A 17,787-nucleotide genomic window follows, 5' to 3' on the forward strand; every position below is an offset into this window, starting at 1 on the left:
CATTTATGTGTCTCCAAGTTTCATGAAAACCAGATCGTGTAGCATTAACTCAGCCCACACAGGACAACAAAGAATATTGTAACTACAGAAGAAACTTCAGTGAAAGTTCCAACCACTTTTAAATAAGGCTATTTTCTATTTTCAAGTGTTTCTTGCAGGTAAGAGATTTGTACAAACTCTAGTGAATTATCTAATGAAAAGCAACTTATGGTACAATAGATGCTCACATCATTTTAAAAAAAACACTCGAAAAGACCGAACCTCGCTGTTCTATGGATCCCAGCCCCACCGGCTGACAGGTTTCAAACACTTTAACAATCGTGAAACTACCTAGTTTTTTGTGCCGGAGCGGAAAAAGGGGAGAATTTTAGGGCATTCCATGGCACATGGGAAGCTGTGTGACCGACTGTTAAACGCCAGCTGTAACAAAGAAAAGAACATTGTCGAGTTCTCAGGAGATTTGCATGCATGCAGAACTTCTGCGTGGGAGAGACCTCAGTGCTGACCCACTCTGCTCCCGTTTAGGAGCTACAGAAGAAGCACGCCTGGCATGTTGGCTTGGGGCTTCTACAGCTTCTGACAGGAAGTCAAGAAGCAGCCTCCAGCGGAGCGCCGGCGTTGCGCTGCCTTCCGCGGGGCGCCGGAGCGGCCCCGGAGCGGCCCCGGCACGGCGTGTGGGGGCCCGGACCCGTGCGTGGAACCCCGGCACGGCGTGTGGGGCCCGGACCCGTGTGTAGAACCCCGGTACGGCGTGTGGGGCCCGGACCCGTGTGTGGAACCCCGGCACGGCGTGTGGGGGCCCGGCCGCGCCCACGGCGGCGGGCGGGCAGGTACCGCGCCGCGGAGGCGGGGCCGCCGCTGCCGCTCCGCCCCCTCCTCCTTCGCCTCCTCCTCCCGCCTCAGGTTTGTCATCGTGTCGCCTGCCCGGCCCGGAGGAGGAGGAGGAAGAGGAGGAGGGATGAGGAAGCCGCTGCTGCCTTTGCATCTGTGACGGGGGCCTGGAGAGCCCGGACTTGGGACGACCCCTTTCCTACTGCTCGCCCAGGAGAAGGGCCAGGAGGAGGCGGAGGACGGTGGTGCTGTGTGTGAGAGAGCGTGGAGATGAGCTCAACCCTGTGCCCTGGAGCCGCCTGAGGAGACCCGGCTCCCTCCCAGCCTCCCTCGCCGCCGCCGCCATGGCTCACTCCCCCGTGCAGGCGGGGCTGCCGGGGATGCAGGTGAGCAGCTGCCCCAAGGGCAGGCACGGATGCGCACCTCGGGCCAGGGTGGGTGTACGGGGGGAGATTCCCGGGGCTGGGGGAACAGGGCGAGGGCAGAAAGCGCCTCTTGGCTCTGGCTCGGCCACGGGGGCTGGGCTGGGGGCAGGGGAGCGGGATGGAGACGAAACGTGCTGTCAGCGCATGGCGTGGTGCCCAGCGAGGTCCCTGCGCCCGGTGGATCCGTGCCTGCCTCTGCCTCCCTCCATCCGTCCTCGGCAGCCGCTGTCTCGCTGCAGGCGAGCGGAGCGTGGCGTGTGGCCCCCTCCCCCGGCCGGGAGTTCTCCTCGGTGTTTTTAATTCCTAAAACGAACCCCGGATCAGTGGGCGATTTTCGGCCCCGTTAATTTGAGGTTGGTAGGGGAAGCAAACGGAAAACCAGCCTGTACAAGCAGGGCCTGGAAATGTTGACCTTCAGCGCATGCTGCAGTGCCCATGGCTGTGGTGCTGCTCTGAGGTGGGTGCTCGGGAATCGTGTTTGGCTCCTGGGTTTGATTCCAAGAATCGGTCAGCTGCTGTTGTTATACGGTGGAATTTGCGCGTTCTGTGTCTCAATTGTCTATATTTGAAATAACTAGTGCGGTTTTGTGCTGACTGAGCTGGCTTCCCTCGCCCCCCCCCCTCGTTTTTATTGGTTTAAATGGAAACTGCTGCGAGGAAAACATTAAGGTCATTGGTATCTGAGTGTTGTTATTCTAATGTTTCCCACATCTGATTAGAAAAAGATTAGAAACTTTCTTGCCCTTATCCACAAAGGAACAACTTATGAATGGCATGTAAGAGTTGCTCTTGGTTTGTCTCCTGGATTGAAAGTGTTTGTGCATCATTTGGTTTAAGTATTGATTTTCCCTGGTTTGTTTTATTGTGAGTCAAGATTCTGAGTCATGAATCTCTTTTCTTTGCAAAATCTGCGGATTTGGATTGAAAGTGTTACATGCTTAGGCACTGCATGAATTATATGCTCATATATAATACTGGATACCCCATAGCTTATGCAGGCCTACACTCTGAGCTAATTAATTTATTGCTGTGTAGATCCTGCTGTTGAGAGTTCAAGTTCACCTTTGAAATATGATCAGTTTGTTGAATACCAGAGACAGAGAAATGAGGGTTTCTTGATTGACTGGATATTGTTTGGGCTTTATTCTTTTTTTTTTTTTTTTTTTGTAATTCCTTTGAGACAACTACCTACTTTGAGACAGAATCTATAACACTTTAGCATTTAAAAGTCAGATTTCTAGCTGCTTGGAAGTGAGAGAATGAAGATTATTCATCAGTATGTATGTACTGATGATGTATGTCACTGCATGATCTAAGGACCTGTGCTTTTTATTGACTTATTATTTCATTTTAGAGTACTGTTAGCTGTACTGAATGGGTGGATCTTCATGGTTCTTGTTAGTCCATGTAATTTGGGACTTTGCTTCAAATAGTTTTACTCAAAATGGTGTTACTATTCTCATGATTTTTGTTCTGTTACTATGAGAGTTGCTCAAGTGTGAACTTTCATTGTCTAAAAAAACCCCTGAGAACACCAAACTAGAGATTTGCGGATAGGTAGAGGCATAAAGTCTGTGAGCAATGTGAATGCTGCTCACTAATTTTCTGTGCCCAGTTCAAGATGTCTGTATCTATTTCCATGCTGTCAGAATATGTAGCAGTTTTATAGCGGTCTGTTTTCAGTACACAGTTCTCTTTGATTTTACTTCCAAATAAATGTTCAAAGAGTAAAGTACATACAATGTGTGACATCTACTTCTTAGATAAGAAAAAGATTTGGGACTTTTTCATTGTGTAGAAGAGAGGAACGGAGCTTAGTTCTCTGAGTTATAATTAAATTGCATAAATCACGGGACTATGTCTTCTTTTTCTGTAGTGTGATTCCTCCTCCCCACCTACCAGCTTCTGCCACAAACGGTAGAAGCAGTGTCAGTGACAAGTTATGCAGCTTTCTGACATTCTTTGCTGTACTTACACAAGAGAGCAGCCATCGTGCCTGTGTGAGCAGAGTAACTTCTTGACCCCAAAAAATCACTTGGAGGGACATCACTTTATTAATGCTGTTTGGTGTGAGCACAGTAGTGTCAATAGAGAGAGGAATGAAGGACTAATATGTTTCTTCCTGAACAAGATGTCTGATCGATGTTTGAAGAGTGATGCATAAAAAATGAGTGGGTGGAGAGTGAGCCAAAGGAATGAAAAACTGTGGAGGAAATGTAGGATGGTGCTGGAAGGTTGTCAAAATCTGAGATGTGCTGTCTGCTGCACAGTGGGCATGTTGTAACCTGAGTAAAAGCAGAGTTGGATTTTGACCTCAATTTCTGTGCAGTTTAAGTTTGGACTCAAAGTTTTTGTTTTTGTTTTAAGGGCTCTGTGTACATACGAGTTTGAGTGTGCAGGGTTAAACTGCGTCATTACTAAACTGAAGATGTGCTGTCTTTCTTCTTCATGCTGTATGGACGTGGCCTGGGGAGAGTGTGTGTTTGCCTGTAAATGTGTGAGATTCCTGCAAGGCTGGCTTGGAGTAAGTGTATATGACCTTGATTTTCAGACTGGCCTGCATTTCAAGGCTGTGGTAAGCTTCTGAAGCTTCTTTATGGAAGCTGTATTTTAAATAATCAAGTACTGTGTTTATAAATTTATGGTAATAAATTCCTGTGGTGCTTCTAAAATTCCATCATCTTTAAGACAAGCCTCTTCTGTGTGATAAACCCCTTTTTTTATCTTCCTCCCTTTTCAGTTTTTTTTTGTAGCAATAACAGTGTTTATGCAGTAAGTTATTTTTATTCATTCTTCATTGTATTTTCAGTACAAGAGCTACAGGTTCTTCATGTAAAATGTAAATAAGGGTTGACATTCAAGCTGTCTTGCTTCAAGAAATGCTAGAAGTTTAACTAAGTTTAAGTGGGAACCTGACACATGAACAGAAAAGGTTGTTAAGTATAAAGGCACCATTTCTGGCTCAGAAGGTGTCTGAAGTGTCAGTTTTCTGGAGACTGGAAGGGTGTTTTGGGAAATACTGCCATTTACTTGTCTGTTTTTGCTCTGTTCCCAAGATGTAAACTTCTGACTGTAGAAGTGTCTTGGCCTAGAGGATCCTTTGTTCTGATCCAGCACGGCTGTTCTTTCATAGTTATGCACTATAGGTATTACTGTCTTCCTTATTGTAACTCATTCTCCTTTTACAATAAACTGTTTTAAGCACTTCCTCTGTGAGCTCTGTGTTTGGTATCTGCAAAATATTGTGTTGCTAAATTGAAGGTACTGTGGAAAGGCCACTTAGCTTCTACTGCTTTCCATTTGCAGCTTCTGTGTAGGAGATCAGCTTTCCTCAGTTTGATTTTTTTATTTTTTTGAGTTTGTGCTCACTGTTACTGTTTATGGTATACTTTGAAAAATACTATGCAGGAACTTACAGCACTTAAATACTGGACAGATCCTTGGACTGTTGTGATTTTGGCTAATTGGTTTTAAAATATCCTGGATACAGATGTCATGGTTCTGTGACATACTACAAGCTCAGCCCTCGGGTGCCAGCACAGAAGAGTTTTAATTGGTGAAAATGAAGTTGGACATCTTCTCACTCTTTAGCCAAAGGCTGTTTCAGGGCTATAGATGTATGGAGCTGTTTGAGAGGAGTCAGGAAAATCTATTTCCATTGTATGCCCTTCCAGAACAGGTAAATAGATACAGCTTATGGTGACTGTGTATTTCAGGTATCCTCATAGACCAGTCAGGCTGGCCCTGTGTCTTGGCAAGTTTCATGTACCAGTTTCATGTTTGAATAAGGTACCCTCTTAGCCAGCTGGCATCTTTGTTCCCTGGAGAGACAAAAGGCTACTGATGTAGTGAACACATTTAAATATTGGGCCTTGTGTTATGAGTGGTGTACAAGGCTCTGATGTCAGCTTTTACATAGTGGCATCTTTTGTGTTTCTGAAGTAGAAAATACAAGTACGTATCTTGGCTGCGTTTTCAAAATTTGCTTAAATTCTTCTCATACTCCCTTTTTTGGGGGTGGGATGGAAAGGGGAATCGAGGATGCACTAAACACTGATTAACCAAGTCAACAAGACATCTAATATAAATTATTAATGATCTAAAATACTGCATCCATTCTATAATAATTTGGTCTCTGCTCTACAAAAAAGATATGGACAACTGGAGTGGGTCAAGAGAAGGGCCACAAATATGACTGGAGGACTGGGAAGCCTTTTATATGGGAGAGGGCTGAGAGAGCTGGGTGTGTTTAGCATTGAGAAAGGACAGCCCAGGTTGGAGACCTTATCACCATGTTCCACTATTTAAAAGGTGTCTACAGAGAAGATGGAGACTCCCTTTTTACTAGGAATCACATGGAAAGAAGAGGGGTAAGAGGTACAAGTTACCCCTGGAGAGGATTCTGATTGGACACAAAAGGAAAATTTTTCATGATTAGGAGAATCAACCATTGGAATTATTTTCTTGGGGAAGTGGTGGATTCCCCAATGCTGGACTCTTTTAAAACATGGCTGGACTGGGTGCTGGGCTACCTTATCTGGGCTGTGCTTTTGCTGAGAAAGGTTGGACCAGATTTTCCTTGAGATACCTTCCAAGCTGGTATCCTATGATTCTGTGATTGAATTTGATCTGGTTATTGCTTTTGTGATGATACACCTTTTGTGGAGTACTGTTTAATTCAGTGATGTTCTGTGTGCCTGGAAGTAATAATTTGTGTGGATGCAGCTATATAATCAAAACTGTTTTTATTTGTAAGCTCTTTGTTGATCTGGGTAAGTTTCCGTGTGCATATATGCACAAACATCGGACTGTGCTGGTTTTACATTAGTGTAGAACTAAGGGCTTTCAACAGTGTAACTTGATAAAAAGTGAGGCTTGAATCAGGAGAACTTACTGTATTTTTTGTTGCCCTGCTTGGCAGACATCTGGGTTTGCTGTCAGATGGGTGTAAGAAGAGTCCCCTCAAATTATGGGATTGCTGTAGAACCTAAAATCCACTATTTTCTTTATTTTTCTCAAGTACTATTAATGCAACATAACTTTCTAATTGCCTCTATTAGCATTCTTTATTCAGCCATTTGTCATAATGTTGGGGGTTTCCCTAAAGAGCTACTACTTTATTTTACTTTTTATCAGTAGCTTAGCTAATTAAGACTGATTTTTATAGCATTTTAGCTTTTTAGCAAGTGTAAGACATTATTCTAAAACTGTTCTAGGGATATTTTTCCTTTTCCTGTTTTTCTCTTGATGTCTAAAATACATCTTGTGTTTCACTGCCATACTGTACCTACTGCTGATAATTGTGTGTTGTTTTCACTGTGTGCCCAAGGCATGGAGGGATTTTTAATTGCAGTAATCAACAGTTTAGAAGTGTAATGGATGGAAGGGAGGAAGTCAGGTACAGGTTATGAAAGTTTTTAGTGATGTTGCACTAAAAGCTGAGGAATTTAAGAAACTCAGAAAAACTTCTAATTAAATATGCTTTCTGGAAGCAGGCTACAGTTAGGTAACTATTCTTTTTGGTATTAAACTCTTAGGGTTGTACACTAAGGAGCTTTCTGAATGAAAAATATCAGAAAATTTCAGACTGATTTGTGCAGGGGACATTGTACCCAGAAAATGGTATTGGTTAATTAGAAATCTGGAAGCATGCTTATATTTGTGTTGCTGATAAATAATTGAATATTTTGTATTCCTAATGTAAGATAAGTGCACTTTCCTTGAAAATAAGTGGAAAGAGAGTTATACAAGGGCTTGAGGAATACTTTTATGATAGGCTAACTTTAGGGAACTTTTTTATTCCTGCTGGAAGTGTGCTTACAACCTGTTTCAATCTAGGTAGAAATCAGAACAAGAGAGTTGAACTGTGTGACAAATGAGTATTAGTTTGCCATAGTGATTCATGTTAAATGTTTTTAACTTTCAGTGTTTGAGATGCAATGTTTACAGCTTTATTTTTTGCTTCTTCTCTCCCCTGTTTTAACCCACTGAAGTTTCACAGCAGAATTTATGGCAGTTGTTTCTTTTTCTTGATAGTTCAAGTATTGATATTGTTAAATCTCTGTATTTTTGGTATATTTTATTTCTCCCAGAAAAAAAACCCAAACAATTTCCTTATGGTAGCAGTGTCTGCATTAAATAACTATGGTGTAGGAGATGAAAAGTGAGAAATAAGAAATGTGTATGAAGAAAGAAAGAAAACAATTACGTGTTACATTTTATAATTGACAAATTTTCAGTGAAAGAGCTGGATCTTAGTTCTACACCTAGTTATTACAGATGAATGCTTTCATACTAGTCCTGTACCTCTCATTCAATGTTTTGCTGATTAGTCTGCTTAAAATGAAATAAAATCAGTTGTTGCTATTCATGATAATTATAAGATGGCTATGGTAGTTTATCTCATTTTACGTTATTATTGATAAATAAGACTGAGAGATAGTTCAAAGTTGGTTCCAGTTTTAAGGCTTCTTATAAATGTCTTTGTTTAGATAAAAGTCATAGACTATAAATCCAAATACTTCATTATATTTTGTCTTTTTGGGTTAATTGACTTCTCTCTGAAAGTACAGGTAGGGATTGATACAATTGAACCATTTAAGAGTTTATAATCTGCCTACTGCCTCTGTTTTATTTCAATTTCACACCAGCTGCAGGAAATAATTTAGTGTGTTATATGTTGTATCTGTTAGTCATATATTGTGTATATATCTTGCTGAAAACGAGAACTTGTGAGCTTTTTTTTTTTTTTTAATCTTGTTTTTTTTTATTTCCTTCCCCTTGCTTTGGTAGCCCAAGTTTGTGGGAGGGCTGCATGCTTTGAATTTGAAATTGTGCAGTGTACCCAAATTTACATATTTAAATTAAACTTCAACATAAAAAGAGGAGCTGCTTAATATTGGTCTGTGTTGAGATGAAGAGACTTTAAATGGTTTTTGAAAGATTGCAAGTTGTGATCTAGACACCTTTGAAATGCCTCCTTGGAATGGGGAACTGTGTGAAGGAGAATGACATCAGCCTGCTGTTCACTTCAACTGGCTTTAGGCTCAAAGTTCTCTGAGTACATGGGAAAAATTCCTTTATGAACTTTCCTGGCAGATTTCTCTTCTCTGGTTTGACCAAAAAAAAAAAAATCAAAGAAATTATGTGCAGCAATGTTGTCTCATTTCTGCAGAAATTAGGTTTCGGTGTAGTAAATTTAGCAGCAAAGCTAATTCTTGGTGTGATAGAAAGTGTATCACAGATTAGCTGAGATTGTAAGGGACCTGCAGAGCACATAGAGTCCACCTCCTGCTCAAGGTAGAGTCATCAAATTGCTCAGGACCACATCCATCCTAGTTTTGGATACCTCAGATGATCCACAGTCTCCCTGGGCAGCCCTAATCTAGTGTAGAATTATCCTTACATGAAGAAAGGCTGGGATTTTTACCTTTGTGTTTTTTGGTTTGTGGTTTTTTTGGTTTTTTTTTTTTTGGTTGTTTGGTTGGTTTGTTTTGTTGGGTTTTTTTCTCTTTTATTTTTGGAAGTTTAGATGAAGTTTCCTATTACTCAATTTCTGGCCGTTGCATCTTGTCCTTCTGCCGGACACCACTGAGAAGAGTCTGGCCCTGTGTCCTTTACTCCTTTCCATCAGGTATTCACACACAGTAAGATTTCCAGCATCCCAGGCTTTTCTTTTCCAAGCTAAACAATCTCCAGAAATCTATGAACCTCTTCAGATTGTTGTATTTTGGGCCCAGTCTTGAGAACTGGACCGACAAATTGGAAATGGATTTGGTGAAATGAAAAGTATACAAAAGGAGGTGTTAAAAGATGATTGTCTATTTCAAATGAGCTGGCTAGAGAAATTACAGATCTGCAAGTAAAATTAATTGCACAGGTAAGTTTAAGAACTTGAATTATGGAGATGCTTTATAATTCTTGGAAGTTAGAAATATTTTTAATGCTTTTCTACAATAACTGGAATAACTCTTCATAAAATAAATAAGAACTGGAGTGAAATGTGGAAAAAGGCTCTTAAGCTGTATCTTCTCAGAATGGTTATGGATAACGTTGGATCCATCTAGTGTGAATTATAGTAACATTTTCTATTGGGCTTTAAGGTACAGTTAATGTGGATAAGAATTGGGGATTCATAAAAATAAAATATGTTGCAAGATGTGTGTGACCCTGGCTGTGAGGAAGGTACTGCAGAGGTGGTGTCAGAGTGGATGATACTGCTGGTTTCTCCAGGACTGTTCTCGACAGTTGCTGACTGAAAAGTGACCTTTGCATAGAAAAAGGCAATGCCTGAAAAAGACAAAATTTAAAGGCACCTGTTACACGTGAGAGGCAGTGCTGAAGAACTGTGCAACCCTGGGAATTGGAATTACTGAACAAAACAGCATAAAGTGCAGCTTGTCATAAGTGTGAGTATTACAAAGAGCCTTTGCAAAAGTCTGGGAGCTCATTAGTTGGAAATGCAGAGCATTAGGAAGAGGTGATTTGATTTAGTTGGTTGCAGCTGAGTTTGAGCCATGAGGCCAAATTAAACAAATAGGATCTGAGAATGTATTGGACTATTTTTATTCTGTAGAAGTTGTGTTGTTAGGTACTAAGAAGAGTTAATTTTAAATGGAGTATGTTTTTCTGGCTGATTAAGGTCAAAAGTAATGAATCCAATGTGGAACAAGTACAGAGAGATTACTCAAATTATTGGATGAATGGTGGCTTTGCTTATGGTGAAAAGGACTTTGTTCTGCATGGCTGAGCAAGCTGGACAGTGAGGCAAGATGGTTGCAGTTTGTGTTCAAAAGTGTGAAAAACTATTTGAAATAAAAAGCAAAGTAGTTAAAGTGTTTATGGAAATTGAAAGTTCTGGAATTGTTCAATCTGAATGCTCCATAATTTTTGATTTGTCGCAGTATGTATTCTGTGACAAGCTTTGAAAAAAAATGTTGCGGTGAGTAGAGATCTAGTTCTTTATCAAGGTGATTAGCTTTACCCATTTGCAGCAGATATTGGTGTTCTTATCTGTGGTTTCTAGCAATATTTGATCAGTTCCCATTATTTTAATATTAGTAGGAATAAACTCTCTGCTTAGTAAAAGTTTGCAAAGAATAGAGTGAGCAAAACCATAGTGGCAGTATCTGTGGAAGTAATTTTCTCTATGTAGTTGTGTAGAGAGAATATTTATAAAGCTATTTGTTTATTTTGTCTATATTGGAAGTATTTACAAAACCAAGCAAAAACAAATTTGGCAAGAATCCTTTCCAGATGTGATCTTGGAAAAATGGGTGGGAATTGGCCACTTACGTACTTTCAGATTCAAGCAGTTGATTATGTATCTGGAGGCCTGATCTCTTTATTTTTGAAAGACAGCAGGTCATTTAAGAGACCAGCTCTTAGGTTTTGCAAAAACACAGGTTGCCGGTAGTTTAAGGCTTTCACTTTAAACCTGATGTTCTGAGAAGAAAACTGAGAACTTCTTACAGAGCAAGGGTGTGTTCAGGTTTTTTGAAACAACTGCTACCTACTGTTCTCAGAAGAAAATTTAGGAATGGCAACTGTTACATTTTAGAACAAAGGAATGAATGTACAAAAGTTGTGAACTGGGAAGGGAAGATTTGTTTGTTTACTATTTAGGAATTTCACAGGAAACTTCTGAAATAACATTATTATTGATAATGATTTTGATCCCATTAAGTCCTGTTATTACTGAACAATTGGCATTTCAAAATGGCTGTAAAATTTTGATTATAAAAAAATCAAACAAACAGTTGTTCCCTTATTCTTGGGTCTTCCAGGAACAGTTATTTTCCTTACTTTTCTGTAATTGTTAATTTTCTTTTACAGTTATCTTATAAAACTGCCAGCTTAACACCAGAATACAAAGAGCTTTGCACTGTAAAAAAGAAACCGAGGTTTCTGAAAGTCTCTGAAGACTGTGGTGTTGTGAATCAAGGGGCTTTAATATATGATAGTCATAGATTGTTAATGGGAAAAGGGAAAATAGGGGGTGTGTACATACAGCCAGCAGAACTTAAAAAAGCTGCTGTTTCACGTAGCTGTTTCATTTTCTTCATGTGAGCAACTGCAGTGCACTGCAACTAAGCGGTGCTGGCATTTTAGTCTCAGGAGGTGAGAAATGATATTTTTTAGGCAGCTGCAACTGGGATTGGTTTGTGGTTTACCCAGATGCCTTTGTAATGATTTAATGCTCAGATTCCTGTGGCTAACGAAGAACTGGAAGGCTCCTGTGGATGGATTAGGTGTGCACAGCTCTCTACAGCACATCATCGCAAATTCCAGCACAGAATGTATGAAAGCATAGATGGATAATAGTTTTCCACAAAGGAAAATTTCTGATGCAGGTGTTAAGGGTATTTTTATTCATGAAGAGTTCTCAGAGATGACTGGTTTGAATACTGACAGCAGACCATTCTGTGAGGCAAGAGAAGAACCAATAAGCACAATTTGGTTTGTAGATTTGTGATCTCTTAGAAATTATGTCCCTGGAAATGTTGGTAAGGGTTACTGTGCAGCTAAGGGATGGCTGTTTGTGGGAAACCATGAAGTGCCCTGGTCTGGTTTCCAAGTGGGAGATACATATGTATATATACATATATAGATACATTCTGTATGTAATATTTAATAGTGTGTAATAGTATGCTGTTCTCATTACATTGAAATTAAAGGAGGAGCAAGGTGCTTTCCGTGGAAGTGATGTGGATCTTTTGCTCTGTTCCTTTAATGGCAAGAGAGTGATACAACCCCATGCCCTTCTGTTTGTTTCTCAAAACTTTGGATAAGAGGATGGATCAGTAAGATGTAAAGCAGGGGGAATTTCTTGGGGCTGGTGAAGTCTTGCAGTAGGTGCACTTAGAGTGTTTCTGCTTTGGGCTGATCTCCCTGGTGATGTGTTCCTGGAATGATTATCTGAAAGCTGTGATGCTTTAGAGCTGACTTTAAAGTACTAAAACTAGTTGTGTACTCTCAGTTTGTGCCAGATGATGATAAAATGCTCTGAGAATCTAGTGGTTTTATCTTTGGGTTCAGTCAGTCCCGACTACCTGGTCTTCAAAACACCTCTTTCAGCTATGAAATTTAGATATCTCCAGAGAAACTATGTTCTAGGTTATCTTCCTCTTGCAGCTGTATGGGTTAATTATGTAATATTTGAGATGTGAGAGCAGAAAAGTATAGGTGAGAGGTGCTTTATAAGCTAAATTTAAATGTTAAAGGAAATGTTTTAGTGCTTGTCAGTCGTAACCTAGAATTTCTCATTCCCCTCTTCAGGCTACTACAGAGTTGGGCTAAGTATAAACTGTGGTTTCATGCTTATTTAGGCATTACTGAATTCTTCTTGTATGAACCTTTTTCTATATCAGTGATGTATTTCCACTTAGCTAGCATGAGTGTCATCTTTTAAAAACACAAGTCTTTTAAAGTATTATTTTTTTTTCTTAAGGGCAAGATTCTAAATAATCCTATCCTATCTTTCTTCATTTCACAACTATTCTCTCTATTTATGACTTTTCCAGTTTAATCATAGGATAGTTTGAATTGAAAGAGACATTTAAAGGTCAGACAGTCCAACCCCCCTGTAGTTGAAATGTATGTATTTTTTGTTAGCTAGTGAGGCTCCATGCTTAGATTAAGAAGGTATACTGTGGAACTTACCATATGTGCACTGAAAGTGAGAAGTCTGAGTAGCAGTAGGGGGCTGAATACTTGATAGTGGAGAAAAACCAAATGTGGCAGTGCAGTCCACCCAAATCTTGTATTTTGTTTAGGTGAGCACTTGTGGCTTTTATGTGACTGCTCAAATCAAGAAAGCTGGAAGCAGTATGTATTTTAGGAGTGAATGACTATGCAACTGAGAGAAGAAGAAAAAGATAAATAAATCCTGATAGCGAAAACCTTGGCATCAGGGAGAAGGAGGAAGCATGGCTATTTATGCAGGTGATCCTTAGTAGGAGAAAATTGAGGAAGATTGTCACATCAAACAAAAGGAAGTAGTACTCTGTGCACTGAAGGAGATTAATGGAATCCTTAGGATGAGATACGAGAAAAAATATGAAAGAGGGATTCTGGGATCTAGGAGGGAGCCAATTTCAATAGAAAAGGTTAGACAAAAAGCTTGCTTTTATTGGTAGTAGTGTTTGATTTATTTGGTTTGAATAAAAAACAAATCTTTGTAATGATCTTTCATTCTGGATACTATTTATTGGCAAAGAAAAAGAAATTGAGATAGCAGCATTTTCTGTTGCCAAATAGGATAAAACCCTGACACACAGACAGTGTTAAATTTGGTATTTATATACAGCAAAACATAAACATATCACTGTGTGCATAGAAGGGATTTAGAAAGTACATGACAGTTTTGTAGGTAGAAAACAGTAGCTAGGTAAATCGGAATATGCAGAATTAGAAGTGTTTGTTGCCTTTAAAGATACCACATTTTGTTTTAGTGTTACAAATATTGAGTGACTTTTCTCTTTAATTTCTTCTTAACAGACTCTGAAGGCAGATCCAGAAGAACTGTTTACGAAACTGGAGAGAATTGGTAAGGGGTCTTTTGGTGAAGTTTTTAAAGGAATTGACAATCGGACTCAGAAAGTTGTTGCTATAAAAATTATTGACCTAGAAGAAGCAGAAGATGAAATAGAAGACATCCAACAAGAAATCACAGTGTTGAGTCAGTGTGACAGTCCTTATGTAACTAAATATTATGGATCCTATTTAAAGGTAAGATGCTCATAGATGGTGGCAATTTGATTTTACAAGTAGTTCTTTTCCAGGCTATCCAGTAGTGCCTGTTTTTGTTGGTGAGATTTGTTAAACCTCAGTTGAAGAAAAATGTATTTTTTTCTTTCAACTCTAAAGAAAGAATGAGTTACTGTATTTTGTGAAGTATGTGACAGAACTTAATAGGAAAAATGTCTGTCTGTTGCTATTTCTGTACAAAAAAACCCTTTAAAAACATGAGTTTGTTGAGATCTAATATGTTTATATTCTCTTATTATTAAGCTATTTAAATTCAAAAAATTCAGCCTAAGCCTGAATTGAATTATCAAAATATTAAAAGCAATTAATATCAATTGTTTTGTGAAGCTTGAAATTTTTTGTCAAAGTTTGATTCCTGATCATTCTAAGCTCTTAAGCTGTCCTTTTGAGGAGACTGAACCTAGCTTTGGGGTCTGAGTGATTTAAAAATTAAAAAATCTGAAAGTAAATTATTTTGCACATTAGATACAGGTGAAGCTAATGATGGAAGGGGTTTCTGTTAACTGTCTTGTGAATCTGTTTCGCTTTCCTCCCACTGCCATATTATTATTGTCAGGATTCAGTTTGAAGTGTGCCTGATAGTTTGCTCTTTTGTTAAGGTTTTCTTTTTTTGTTATTGTTTTTAATTGGATGGATGAAACAATTTATTACATCTTGAGGGTAGTGGCAATATCTGGAAGCTTTTGGTATTATTTTATTCCTTGGGAAGGCTTTGTTCCTGTCCCAGAACAAAGCTCTTTCTTTTATGACCATAAGATGAGTATCTAGATAAGAGACTGTTGTCTTTGCAGGATTTGTAGTTAGAAGTAGTCAGAAATACTTTAATTCAGTCTGCTTTTACTTTTGTATAAGTATTCTATTTATCAGGAAAGACATGAAGGTTCCGAAAGGAGGGCCCTCTTTTATCTCTGTGTTTCTGAGATTGCCACTTAATTTCCAAAGAAAAATGGAGTTTTTCTGGTTCTGGGAGATACATGACTCAAGTGAGAGACAGATTTTCCTTCCTTCCTTGTGCTCTGAACCAGTTTGGTTGGATATCTTACCAGTGAAGGCTTTGGTAATGATCTTTAGACTTGATAGCCTGTTACCAGACTTAGATGTTATGTGTAGGTTTGATCTCAGAAGTATCAAACAGTTAATCAATCACAGTAAATTTGATAAATTTTTCCCCATGGCTTCTACTACTTTTGAAATTGCACTGTCAAGGATTGATAATTAAATGAAGTATGTCATCTGCACAGCTGTGCCTTCCTGGTCTGTCTGCTCTAAACAGTTGTAGCCCTGCTCTGTGACATTCTAGTTGTGTGAGCTGTCCCATCATGTCTGGGTAGTTGCAATGAGATCAAAGCCTTGTGACTGCACACAGATCTCAAATTCCTGCTGCTTGTTCCCTATACTGCCTTCATTGGTGTGCTAGCACTTCACATGGGTATTTGAGTGTGTCTGTGTCTCAGTAGAGGTGGAAGGGAGTGTCATACAGTCTTTTCCTCTTCTCCTGCTTTTCCTAGTTCAAAGCTCACTTTACCAGGTTGGCCATTCTGTTGGCAAAGGCTTGTGTGACCTGTTTAATGAGGTGGGTTCCATCTCTTCCTATCGGCAGAGTCCTAAACCAAAACCTTGTAGCCAGCACCAGTGGTACAGCTGGTGTAAGTAAATGGATGTAAATCCATCTACTTCTTCTCTCATCGTTTTCCCAAACTGGCATAATCAAGGAGAAGACTACCTGGGCCTCCAGACCCTTGACCATCATCTCCAGAGCCCTGAAATTGGATGTGATAATTTCTAGTTACCCTTAGTGTCATTTCGCCCAAGTGAGAAACCAGCTAGGGATATTAGCTCTTACAGCATAAGAAATAGAGTATAAGAAGAAGTCTGATGGGAAAGTCATTCTAGAAATGTATCATTACAATGAGTCTGAAAAAGAAAATCCTGTGTTCAAATTTGAACTAAGTGAATGTTGATGTTTTTTGAAGGTGTTATGGCAGTGGCTGCTTTTCCTAATGGAAGGTGAGAAGAGATTGTATGGCTCGGTACCCGGAATGAGTTTGTCTGGGTCCAAGTGTCAGGACAGATACTTGTGCTTATTGTTGTGAGGGGGACCCTCTAATACCTTCCACATCCCTTTTTCTATTCAGTGCAGTAGCCTGTGAGTTTTTCAAATTGTGTCAGCTTCCTAAGATACTGCGCCAATACTGGCTGTGTGTGACTCAGTTACTTTTGCAGAGAAGTGCAGCTCTTTCTACAGTTAATAAAATGTGCAACTGCTCATGTATTCAATGCTTCAGTTGTTTGTAAATGTGTATTGTTTGTAAGACACTTGGTGCTACAAAACATTTGGTCTTCAAAAGAAAAAGCTAATTTCTTTATGCTGTTAAAAATTAATGTGTGGTGGTTATTAGGTGATGCTGAAGTAGAAGTTCTATTTGCTTTCTAAAATAAGAGTCAAGTCTTGTTATCAGATAGAGATAATGTATCATCACATATGTACACACATGCACACACACACACGCACACAAAAGGGACTATTTTAATATTGAAATGAATTGCTTCATATTCTTGGCTAGAAATCTAAGTTTATTTGCTGCAGGTCTTAGTTGTATTTGGAAGCCAGGACTGCCATATGTAGTTCTAAGGGTCTGACCATCTTTTAGCTCTCTTTCTGATAGTGCAGGTAATCTGTCACTGAGAATGTTCAACACATTTATTTTCCATGTATTGAGTGATTAGGAGACATTATTTCTTCTGTGATTGGACAGTTTAGCACTAATTATGATGAAGATAATAATGTCTTGTCACAGAACAAACTTTTTTGAACTAAGCAAGTAAGAAAACAATAGGATCTCAGTTTATATTGTCAGCCACTTCACCAGTTATCATACTCTAGTTTGTGCAGCCTCATGCGTGTTGACCATGTTTCTGGTGGATGTTTGATAGAAAGAGGTACTGTTAGGGAATTCTTAATTTGATTTTCTGTTCATTATTTTGGAAGACATATTGAAAATGTTTTTGGAATTGCTATCCTTTCTCTAGGTAGGTAGAATGGTTTGGTCTTGAGGTTTTTAATATATGTTTATTTTCTTATAAACCAAATAATCTGTCTTTGAGAAATCTTCATATTCTTTCTATGTTATTCCATGCCTTCTTCCATTAAGCTAAATGATTTTATATGCCAGTGTGTTCAGGAACCTGTTGCTTGAAATTTTAGAAGACTTGTATAATGCTGCTGTCCTTGCCTGAGACCTCTTGCTGTCTTGAGATAACGTGAGAAGAGCTTGTCAAGCTCTTGGTTCTGACTGCATGATATACATGCTAAGACAGCTTGAAATAACTATTACAATTTAATGAAAGTTACTTTGTTCAAGAAACTTTTTAAAAACACTGTTTAATTTCTAGGTTCTACCTAGAAGAGTGTAATATACCCAAAAGCCTTGTTAAATTTTCTTACTCTGCAGTTCTCTGTATATCCTAATTGAATATTTTGGAAATATGTTTGCTTTATAGCAAGTTCTTCTTTCATATCCAGAGACTAAGCCATATCAGTTCATATGAAATATTGCGGCTTTAGAACGATGAGTCTTAAATAAGAAGCAACCTACTGCTCCCACAAAGCAAGTGGTGCTTTCCCTCTAGACTTCGTTCTGTGCATCTGTTGGAGGTTTGTGTGCAGTTGCTGTGGTCAGAGTTCATGCAAATAGAGCACAAGCAGTAGTGAAGTGGTATAAGTTTAGGTTGTCATTCTTAATAAAAAATTATATGAGGCACA

At 39.2% G+C, this 17,787-nt stretch overlaps 1 protein-coding gene across 2 annotated transcripts in view; it reads left to right on the plus strand.

Moving 5' to 3' along the window:
• Positions 1–872: 872 nt before the first annotated feature.
• STK24 (serine/threonine kinase 24) overlaps positions 873–17,787 on the plus strand; it is a 52,616-nt gene continuing 35,701 nt past the window's right edge. The window contains exons 1-2 of one of the 2 annotated variants that reach the window (XM_015624623.3): positions 873–1,217; positions 13,755–13,985. In XM_015624623.3, coding sequence (XP_015480109.1) covers positions 1,176–1,217; positions 13,755–13,985 — 273 coding nt within the window. In that variant the 5' untranslated portion in view covers positions 873–1,175. Of the gene's footprint in view, positions 1,218–1,588; positions 1,714–13,754; positions 13,986–17,787 lie in introns of those variants that run through there. The other variant, XM_015624633.3, reaches the window with a different exon arrangement.

Source organism: Parus major, chromosome 1, assembly GCF_001522545.3.
Source record: "Parus major isolate Abel chromosome 1, Parus_major1.1, whole genome shotgun sequence".
Taxonomy (NCBI): domain Eukaryota; kingdom Metazoa; phylum Chordata; class Aves; order Passeriformes; family Paridae; genus Parus; species Parus major.